Source organism: Desmodus rotundus, chromosome 8, assembly GCF_022682495.2.
Source record: "Desmodus rotundus isolate HL8 chromosome 8, HLdesRot8A.1, whole genome shotgun sequence".
Classification (NCBI taxonomy): domain Eukaryota; kingdom Metazoa; phylum Chordata; class Mammalia; order Chiroptera; family Phyllostomidae; genus Desmodus; species Desmodus rotundus.
Window position 1 is genome coordinate 116,599,305 of NC_071394.1, and position 11,180 is coordinate 116,610,484.

General features: G+C 40.1%; 1 protein-coding gene across 10 annotated transcripts in view; it reads left to right on the plus strand.

Moving 5' to 3' along the window:
• The window catches only part of LRRC3B (leucine rich repeat containing 3B), a 77,074-nt gene extending 67,229 nt beyond the window's left edge, over positions 1-9,845 (plus strand). For 9 of the 10 annotated variants that reach the window (XM_045200020.3, XM_045200023.2, XM_024565887.3 and 6 more), the window contains one exon: positions 8,572-9,845. In XM_045200020.3, coding sequence (XP_045055955.1) covers positions 8,736-9,515 — 780 coding nt within the window. In that variant the 5' untranslated portion in view covers positions 8,572-8,735 and the 3' untranslated portion in view covers positions 9,516-9,845. Of the gene's footprint in view, positions 1-8,402; positions 8,496-8,571 lie in introns of those variants that run through there. The other variant, XM_045200022.3, reaches the window with a different exon arrangement.
• The last annotated feature ends 1,335 nt before the right edge of the window (positions 9,846-11,180 follow it).

Consider the following 11,180-nt stretch of genomic DNA (forward strand, 5'->3'; position numbering starts at 1 on the left):
ATAAACTCTGAGAGTAAAGGCTCACCCCAACATGGAAACATCACCCACCTCCCTCACCAAACAATGAATCAACCTGGTTCTTGTTTTAGGACATTTTGCCCCCCAGCTCTAGGGGTAATGTGATAACTCTCCTCTTCTAGGGAAGGTGACAGGACAGGTGTGTCTTGATGCATTTTGCCCTCAAAGTGGGCAAGGAGATGTTGGACCCACAGAACATGTACCAACTGACATTCACGTGGCAACTTGACCCCTCACTTCGGATTTCTATATCCATTGAACCAGGAACCTAGTCAGAATTTCAATTTTACCACCCTGTTAAATGAGGTCATCACTTAATTAATACCTGGCATGTAATAAATGTGAAATTAATGACAACTGTTTTATGATCAAATGAGAATGGGTCCTAATTCATTTTAATAATATTTATTAAATCCTTACCATGGGCAATGTGGGAATATAAAAATGTGTAAGACACCAAACTTGCCCTCTGAAATCGCATGGTCTGATAGTAAAAATAAACAGATGTCTTTAATTTGAGTAGAAAATGATAAATAATAGAGTAGGCTAGGATATTAGAGAAGGGAGCGTTTGGAGGTTTAGGGAGCTCCCTGCCTTAAACAATTCTGGATCTGCAAGCAGATTATACTCTTTTAAGTATAAAGATCCTCAATGTCCCTCTGTATCTGTTTGCCTTACCAGTTCATATCCTTAACTGCGTGATCGACTGCTGTCAGGAATGGGCCACCTAAATGACTCGTGGGCCAGATCGGCATAGTTGGATTTGAAGCCAGGAAAGCTATTCCAAGCTGTAGAGCTCTTCAGTGAGGATGGCTCCTGATAAATCTCATATTTCAAGTGCCATTTCAGCTTTCTCGTCACTGATTTATGCTACTGAGCTCAGTTTTCTGTGCTGGGTAAGGAAGTGCGGTGGGAGATAGGGTTGGCAGAGGAAGATTGCTGTGGGCAATAGGGGTCAGTAAAGCTTTCTGAGCAGCGGGAATACATGCTTAGAGTGTTCCTTCACCCTGACATTAGAGGGGAATGGGACCAGGGCAAGACTGCATGTGGGCAGTCTGGAAAGGAGGTTCTTCTGCTTTCATTCAGAATGCTATGATGGAGGTTTGGATGGGAAAGAGGCAGTGGAAATATAAAGTATAGGAGATATAGAAGGGAGAATAAAAATAAAAACTTTAAGAAAATCAGGAGGGAAGAACAAGTGATTTATGGTAGAGGAGGAAGGTAACTGGGTGGAGATGAAGGGTGGAAATGATTTTACTTTTAGGTATGCCCAGTTTGAACCCCTGGCGGAATCTTCTGGTGAGAGGTGGTTGTGAATAGACACGTAGAACTAAAATTCATGGCTGAGCAGCACTAAAATTCACGGCAGGCCTCAGTGCTAAAGATGTGAAGGAAGGAGATGTATTTATGAACATGACCTCAAAGAGCAGCAGTAGAGAAAATTACTTGAACTGTTTGTTCACCTGAAGTATTCAGGCCCCAAGCCTCCCTAAATTTCTGGTCAGGAATTACACACATTGACGGCTCATGCAACCCATAGTTAGCTTTAAAAAAATCTGACCATATTAAAAAATAAGTATATAATTTTTGTCGTAGGTTATAAAGCTAATTTTGGAAATATTGCACTGAAAATATCACATACTCAAACTTTAGTGTTTGTGAAAATAAACAAACACTACCCAAAGGAGATCAAGCAAAGGCCATTTTTTCCAAGCTTTTTATAGCAAGGGACTTAACCATGATCCCTTGCATTTGGCAGAGAATCAAATGCGGGAAGGAAAGTGTAAAAGCTGTATAGTGGGGAAAACAAAAGCCTTCAGTATGCCCTGATGGAGGCTTTTGGCACGGGGAAGCTGGCAGCACGCTAATTAGAATCAGAGCATCCTCTGGGGTTTGTTAGGGGAGCAGATGTGGCGGTCCCTGGTTATTCTGAAGTTGGAAACAGGCACAAAAATTAGGAAAGCGGGCAATTAGTACTGATCAAGAAGACCTGGCTGATGTGGGCTGGTTGCTGCAGGTTGTGAGTTAGACTTTTATTTTTATGTATGGCCTCACGATTGCCCCTTGGTGTACTCAGTCTCTCACGTTGAAATACATTCAGCTTTTAAAATTTCATTGTCTTCTCATTTGCCTGACCCTCTTGGCCACCACTGTCCCAACTCTTTTTTAATTTTAATTTTATTGTGTCATTTTTCATTTTCAATTACAGTTGACATACATTATTATATTAGTTTCAGGTATACATCCAAGTGACCGGACATTACATAAATTACTAAGTTATGTAATAACAAAAAAAATCTCATATCCATCTGACACCGTACATAGTGATTAGATTATTGACTGTATTCCCTATGCTGCCCTTTACATCCCCATGACTATTCTGTAACTACTAATCTGTACTCCTTAATCTCTTCACATTTTTCACCCAAGCCCCCACCCCTCAATCCCTCTCCCAGCTGGCCACCATCAAAACATGCTGTGTATCTATGAGTCTGCCCTGCCTGTTCATTTATTTTGGTTTTTTGGATATAATTGTTGATAAATATGTATCTATTGCCATTTTATCAACCTTTTATGTACTCACAAGTGGCTTTCTGCGTGTTAAATCTTTTAAATCTTTATTGTAAAACAAAAATAAACAAAACACCTTCATACCATAAGAAGTTAAAACCATACAGAGGGTATAAAATAAAAAGACAATTCCTTTTCCCCTGCCATCCCCAAGTTCCTCCCCTCAGAGTTAACCACTATTAATAGGTTCTTATACATCCGTTAGAAATGATCTATGCATATGTAAATGTAGAAATTACATATGTACAGTTCATATTTACCTTCTCTTTTTAAACTTTTTACACAAATGGGATTAGGCTATAAGAACCCTTTTTTAAATATATTTTATTGATTATGATATTACAGTTGTACCAATTTTCCCCCTCTGTACCCTCTGCCTGGTACCGCCCTTCCCTCCAACAGTCCCCTCCCTTAGTTCATGTCCATGGGTCCTGCATATAAATTCTTCAGCTACTCGACTTCCTACACTGTTCTTAACAACCCCCTATCTATTCTGTACCTGTCAATTTGTACTTCTTAATCCCAGCAGGTTTTCCCCTATTCTCCCCCTTCCCTCTCCCAACTGATAACCTTCCAACTGATCTCCATATCTATGATTCTGGTTCTGTATGCTTGTTTGCTTAGTTTTTTAGATTCAACTGTTGACAGTTATTAACTTATCACCATTTTAATTTTCATAATTTTGATCTTCTATTTCTTAAATAAGTCCCTTTAACATTTTATATAATAAGGGCTTGGTGATGATGAACTCCTTTAGCTTTACCTTGTCTGGGAAGCACTTTATCTGTCCTTCAATTCTAAGTGATAGCTTTCCTGGATAGAGTAATTGAATTTTTTTCTTCCTTATGTTCGAAATCATTGATTTGATTCTCAGTTTTATCACCTCCACTGTTGGTTCCCTGTAAATTTTTCATTATTTCACTTAGTGTAAGCTTCATTTCTGCCAACATATTTTTTATTTTGTTTAAGTACCCAATGAGTTCCTGGAGTATCCTAATAACCAGTGTTTTGAACTCTACATCTGATAGATTGCTTATTTCCATTTTGCTTAGTTCTTTTCCTGGAGTTTTGTTCTGTTCTTTCATTTGGGCCATATTTCCTAGTCTCCTCATTTTGGCAGCCTCCCTGTGTTTGTTTCTGTGTGTTTGGTAGAGCTGCTTTGACTCATGTCTTAGTAATGTGGCCTGTCTAGATGAATGTGGCTTCTTTAACTCCTTGGACTTTCATACAGCTCAATTTTCTGACAGTTCAGGGTGATATTTGTTTTGTAGTCTAGTTATAATTTTTGCTGTGGCTGCACCAAGAGCCCCCTTTTGTGCAAGCTGCTTTTTGTGGCCATCTTTGGAGAACTTTACATCAGTACAAGTCAGTCTATCTTTTTCTTAAATTTTAAATCATTGATAGATGTTCTTAAATTGCTCATATAGAAAGAGTGCCCCACTGATCCCCTCATCAAGTGTTTGAGGGTGCTTTGTTCTTCCCACTTTTATTGACACTTTCCGAATTTAAACCAACATGATAGGTTATGTTAACTTGAATTTAGTTTACTCTCAGTGAGATCAAGACTCTTTTCATCCAATTTATTGGTGATTTTTCTGTCTATCTTTCTGTTGGATCAGTTCCTTATTCTTTTGTAAGAACTTCTTTACGTTAAAAAAAATCAGCCCTTCTTTTTAAATCATCTTTCACTTTATGTATGATCTTACTTTTTGTCATACAGAAGTTTTAATTTTAACTTTAAATTTATGAGTTTTTTTCTCATTGACCTGAATTGTATGTCTTCAATTGAAAGAACTTCTCTTCTGTTTTTTTTAAATAAATTATTTTTTCATAGCAGAATTACATGGCATGTAATTGGAAGAAATCGGACTGTCTGGTATTTCTCTCTGAATTGGTGCACTCTGTTATCTCATAAGAGTTAATGAAAGGTTGGGGGTTAGAAACCCTGAGAATCTCCTAATGATGAGAAGACAGAAATAGAAAGGAAAGCAGAGTTGTTATTCAACCACTGAAAGAAAAGCCTTCTCAGTCAGTCTGTCAATGGCCCCATTTTTTTTCCTCCTGGAAATAGTACTTGGTGGTTTACACCCAATCCGGCATTAATTCCTATAGCTCAGAAGCATGGATGAAGGACAATATAAGCAAGGCATGTGACTAGGGATAAAATGGCCGTCCTTGGAGGCACAGCTCATCCCTGGACACCACATCCAGAAATATCATAGCTTCCTGATTGCCCCAGATGTATTAGAAGGAGATGAGGGGATAAGGATAGAGTAGTCTAATGGGTTGAGGATTGCAGATGGGGAGTTAGGAAGTAGAAAAGATGCTGTTGAATTTGGTCTGTCCCTTTGATAGGTCTTGTTCCTTATCAGAAGGACAGGCAGTGACTGCTGCTACTATTGTTGCCCAAACCAGTGGGACCTCAAGCCTTCTCTATGTTCTACCCACTCTTTGTTTGCTACTTTGGGTTTGTGGGTAGACCTGACTGGAAATAGAGCAGGAGGGAGGTTGAGGTTTTCAGGCTCCTCTTTAGCTCTGTACTCTGCTGCACAATAACCAGTATCAGAAGAATACTCACTTTTTTTACTCTGAGGCACATTTCCCCATGTTTTCCTGTTCCAAGAACCACTGTGGACCTATCCAGTAATTTAGGGCAATAACAATATGGCAATCCCTTTGTAAAATAGTACTTCAGCATAATAGAGTGAAGAGGCAGCTCCTCCATCCTCCCTGCTGAAGATGACCTTGCTCAATATCTTTGGTCTTACTTTCTACCTAGTGGACATCCAAAGGCTGAGCTCTCTACATCCTGCATCTCTTGTCTCTTTGTCCTGGCTAAGTGTGGAGGCTCTAGAGGCTGAGTCATAGCTTCCAGCAATCTAGGCAATCCCAAACCTTTCATGTTCCTTTTATCAAACATCATAGGAAGAAGAATGAATTACTGAGTTTGAGTCCAGCCTCTTTGACTGCAAAGGATACTCTGAATTTGTACTCCTAATAGGTATTCTATCTAGTGTGTAAGCAGACCATTAGGGGCATGAAGGATGCCATTTCAACAGTGATTGCACTTTGATATGGAAAACTTAAGATATACCCTAACCATTTCTTGTCTGTGACCGTGACCACTGGATTGACCATTCTGGAGAAACCATGATTAAGTCTAGAGGAGCCTACTAAGAAAGAATTCCATTCTGCCTTTCATCAACCACGAACCTGCACTCAGGACTTTTTCTAAAATCATCATGTTGAGATGTAAAACCAACAGACACTTCATGGGCCAATATTTATGTTAAAAATAATAAAAGTAACTACCATCAGGAAGAATAAACACAGCTAGATGCTTCAGTACTTCATTGGTTCATTCATACAATAGGTATTTAGCCCTTACTACATGTCAAGCACTATGCTAGGAGTTGGGAATGTGTCTAGGATAATAATAGTAACTATAGCTAATAATTATTGAGTTCCATACTACCTATTAAGAATTGTGCTAAGTGCTTCACATGGATTATCTCATAAAATGCTCAAATCAACTTTGTAATTAGGTGTTTTTTAAATCTTTACATGAAGATAAGGGAAGTGAGGTTTAGTTAGGTTAAACAACTTGCCCAGCAGCACATTGCTAATAAAGATCCAAGCTGCAATACAAACCCAGTATACTTTTTGCTTTCTGTTTACTATTGTTTCTCTTTGAGGCAAAACAAGTCTCTGCCTTCATGAAACTTATAGTCTAAATTAGAACATACACTTCTTCAGATAGGTTCTTAATTTGTCTCTGGAGAGATGTGGAGTGTCCACCAGAGGAGGCTTCCCACCTTTCAGCAGGATTTAGGCTAGCCATATGTACTCAGTTGATGGAAGTTGCTAATGACATGGACACCCTTGATTTTGTCTAGCCACATTCATTTCCCCCATCTCCTATGTGCCTCTCCTAGCACCCTTTGCCTTGTCTTTCTGCCGCCCCCTTGCTTCTGAGTGTCCTCCCCTCCATACCTATTAATTTTCTCTCTCCCATTTAGACAATTCCTAGACGCAATCCCGAAATGCTACTTTTGAAGGACAACATGGAAGGAAGAGAAAATTTCACTGCAAGTGAAATGAGCTATTGATGGATGGCTTAGTAAGCCTAGGGGTCCTTCTTTCGTACTGTCTGGCATTTAAGGGACTCAGGATTCCAAAAGCACATCCACACGAGTCTGCTGTCACTAATCTCATTTTCTCCATGATTAACAACCCAGTTCATTATGTTTTCAGCTCACATTAATCTTGTGTTCTGTGAGTTTGGTGACATTTGGAGTCATTTTCCTCTGTATTTATCCATCTGGGATCTTTAGAAAAGATAAGTGTGCAGAGAGTCATTTTTTGCTCCTGCTCAAATTCTGTAAGAGGGCTGAAGGTTTCTCCAGTCCTGAGAGAGAATCCTCTGAAGTCAGGCATGGAATCCCTGCACAAGGCAGAGATTCGCCTCTATGGAGCTCCACGGGGCCTCCATTTGGGACTGAGCTGCAACATAACTGCATCAGAAATCACAACAAGCAATGCTCCCTGGATTCGGACTGTCCTCTGGAACAGATGGATTTGGGACAGAGCTGTGGAGGTAGCAGAAAGAGTTGCGAGATTAATGAGTCAGAACAAAGTCTTTGGCCTGAGTCCTTTCTTTACCACCTACACGCTGTTTGACCTTGGACAAGTCACATAATCTCTCCCAGATCCACTTACCTCCTCTGCAAACTGGCTGCAAAAATGCCTCTCCTCTCTGCATGAAAGGGTTTTGAAGGTTAACTTATATTCTCATCTCTGTTTTTGAGTAAGCTCATAACCTTGCTCATATTACTTGATTTTTGCAATTTCTGAGGACCCTTCAAACACTAATAATATAAGGGTGGGGCAAAAGTAGGTTTACAGTTGTTTGTATGGAAAATAATACAATAAAGAATAAATAGTAATGTAAGAATAAACTGTCTTTCGCACTCACAACTGTAAACCTACTTTTGCCCCACACTGTATTTATGACTGGAAAGAAATAATAGGCTATTGGGGAAATCTTAGAGGCTATTATTTATTTCTCATATTATATTTTTAAAAGCCTTAGAGAGGTCCCGGCTGGGCAGCTCAGTTGGTTAGAGCATCATGCCGATACACCAAGGTTGCAGGTTGGATCCCTCATCAGGGCACACACAATGAATGTATAAATAAGTGGAACAACAGATCTATCTCTCTCTCTCTCTCCCTCTCTCTCTTTCTTTCTATAAAAATTAATTTAAAAACAATTTTTAAAGGCTTGGAGGTATGTGTCATATTTAAAGATCTATTGGGGAGGGGATATGTTGTTTAGAAAACAGAGAACCCTTTGCAATTCAGTTAAGGGCATCCTCCCAGGTATGATGTAATCTCAGGAGGTTACAGGGGAGGTAACTCTTTTGGAGATTCTGGGCTGACAGTCCCTAGCAACATTTTGTTGTGAAGGTTGGAATGCACTCATTCATTTCTTATTTCAAGTAAGAGAAAATATGCAAAATTGGAATGTCAGAAGCCATGAGAGATACTGCTATTTCTAATCACTACCTGTGAAATACTATTGCTATTTTTCATTGCAGCCCAAATGCAGGGCTAACTCACATTAATGCATGTTATTGTAGGGAGAAGGGTGTAATTAAAATGTATTGCTGTAGAAGTTAGAATGGGTTCAGAAGAATCGGTAGAGATGAGAGAAATCTAGACTGTTTGCTCTAATTCTGCATAACTAAAAACAAGGCAACCTAATTCAAAAATGTTTTCATTTATTGACAGTATTCTCCCCCAGCAACTGGGATTTGAACTGGAGATTCCCATTACGCAGATAACTCCCAGTGGTGTTCATGGAAATTACCTGCATAACCAACTCTCCTGCCCACATAGAATGCCAGGTGCTGAGAGTACTTTTAATTGCAACGTACTTCCCTTTGCAAAAGAGCTAATGGCATCTGCTTCCCTTTCCTTTAGGTATCCAAGCAAGGACAGGAATAATGAAGAGACGCATGTATTAGTGGCAGCCTTTTGAACCACGCAAAAAGGAAATCAACGGTGGGGACAGGGCTGGAACCGTTGCCACGCTTGTTTGTCGGAGTAAATGAGGAATGGGCCTGTGATTATGCTGACATTCCAGCATGAATCTGGTAGACCTGTGGTTGACCCGTTCCCTCTCCATGTGTCTCCTCCTACAAAGTTTTGTTCTTATGATACTGTGCTTTCATTCTGCCAGTATGTGTCCCAAGGGCTGTCTTTGTTCTTCCTCTGGGGGCTTAAATGTCACCTGCAGCAATGCAAATCTCAAGGAAATACCTAGAGATCTTCCTCCTGAAACAGTCTTATTGTATCTGGACTCCAATCAGATCACATCAATTCCCAATGAGATTTTTAAGGACCTCCATCAACTGAGAGTTCTCAACCTGTCCAAAAACGGCATTGAGTTTATCGACGAGCACGCCTTCAAAGGAGTAGCTGAAACTTTGCAGACTCTGGACTTGTCTGACAACCGGATTCAAAGTGTGCACAAAAACGCCTTCAATAACCTGAAGGCCAGGGCCAGAATTGCCAACAACCCCTGGCACTGCGACTGTACTCTACAGCAAGTTCTGCGGAGCATGGCGTCCAATCACGAGACGGCCCACAACGTGATCTGTAAGACTTCCGTGTTGGATGAACACGCGGGGAGACCCTTTCTCAATGCTGCCAATGATGCCGACCTTTGTAACCTCCCTAAAAAAACTACCGATTATGCCATGCTGGTCACCATGTTTGGCTGGTTCACCATGGTGATCTCCTATGTGGTGTATTATGTGAGGCAAAATCAGGAGGATGCCCGCAGACACCTTGAATACTTGAAATCCCTGCCAAGCAGGCAAAAGAAAGCAGATGAACCCGACGACATTAGCACTGTGGTATAGTGTCCAAACTGACTGGCATTGAGAAAGAAATTTGTGTGCAATTGCAGTAGAATAAGTGGTTTACTTCTCCCGTCCGTTGTAAACATTTAAAACTTTGTATATCAGTTTCTTTTGAATTATGCCACTGTTGAACTTTTAACAGACATGACAACATAACAAATGATTTTAGTTTAGGTGATCCACCCCTCCGTTGTACCCCCCCGCCCCCGGTGGTATATCCCTGCGTCAGCTACTATCTGAACATTAGTTAGCGCCATCTCACTATTTAATAATGAAATTTATTTTTTTAATTTAAAACCAAATAAAAGCTTAACTTTGAACCATGGAAAACAGAGTGACTTATTCCAATAACAGTGTGACTTATTCATGGAAAACAGAGTGACTTATTCCAATTCCTATACAATTGGAATAGTTACTCCAATTGTATAGGAAAGGGAAACGGGCAACCATGGTGAACCTAAAGAGCTGTCATAGTGAATGATGTGCTACTAAACCCTACTGTACCCTGGGGAGCCATAGCCGAATTATTTACCAAGTAAAGTATCTGTCAGACTTTAGAATACCGAGCCTTGGTGAGCCCAGGTGATAACACACAGTGCGGTGTCCTGCAGAGGCTTAGTCAGTTGCGATGCCTCTAAATGTTTGTTATCCAAAAGTTGGTGTGTATAGCAATAAAAAGACTCCTCTTCTACTTTTTTCTAGAAACACAGAAAAGAAAAGGACAACCCATATTCTGTTCCCAACATTACCTTCTAGTGGGCAGGGGTGTGTGACCAACATAGAAATTGCAATGCTAAAAAGAAAGGTCCTAATAGTCACATAGCATCAGCTGTGTGCAAGCACTGTGCGAGGCATTTGTATACTAATATGTCCCTAAGCCCTCACTACAAGAGGAAAAGTGACAACTGTACCCCATTTACATAAAAGAACACTGCGGGTGAAAGAGGTTCAATGACCTGCCAGGTAGAAAGCATCAGAACTTACCCAAGTCTTCCTCTCTCCAAAGATTGAGGACTTCTCATTATGTTCCTCCTGGGTTATTTTAAAGAAGTATAATCTGCATATTTAAAAATGCACCCATATTAAGTGTACAGTTCAATATGTTTTAACAAATGTATACACCTCAAGATATTATGTCCCTGATATTGTTCAGAAATAGAGGAAAGCTCATTTAGTTCTTAAAGTAGGGAATTGTGGGGGACGGGGAGGAGGGACATTAAGGTGCCATTACAGTTAATCTTTGAAATTTGGGTGGGGTCTCATCAGATGGTGATGTAGCCAAGGAAGGTAGAGGAAGCAGAGGGAGCAAAGGGATGAAAGTGTAGGGAGGTATTTGGAATGAAGGAGTCTATGCAGGGGTGAAGTGAGATAAACACCGTGGGGATCTCAGTTCCAGACTCAGGAATAAGTGTCACTGATTGCATTTATGGAACACTTACTATGCCCCTGAGTACTTTTTTTGAGATTTTCTTAATCCTCACAATTACCCTAGGAGATAGTCTTTTGTGAATGAGGAATCAGACACAGGAGTATAAGTAATGAATTCAGGACCCTAGTGGTTATCATATACAAAGCAGATGAGGAAACCCCATCAGTCAACTCCAGAACCTATAGTGAACCACCAAACTGTGTTACTTTACAGTCATAGACTTTACTACAGAAAAT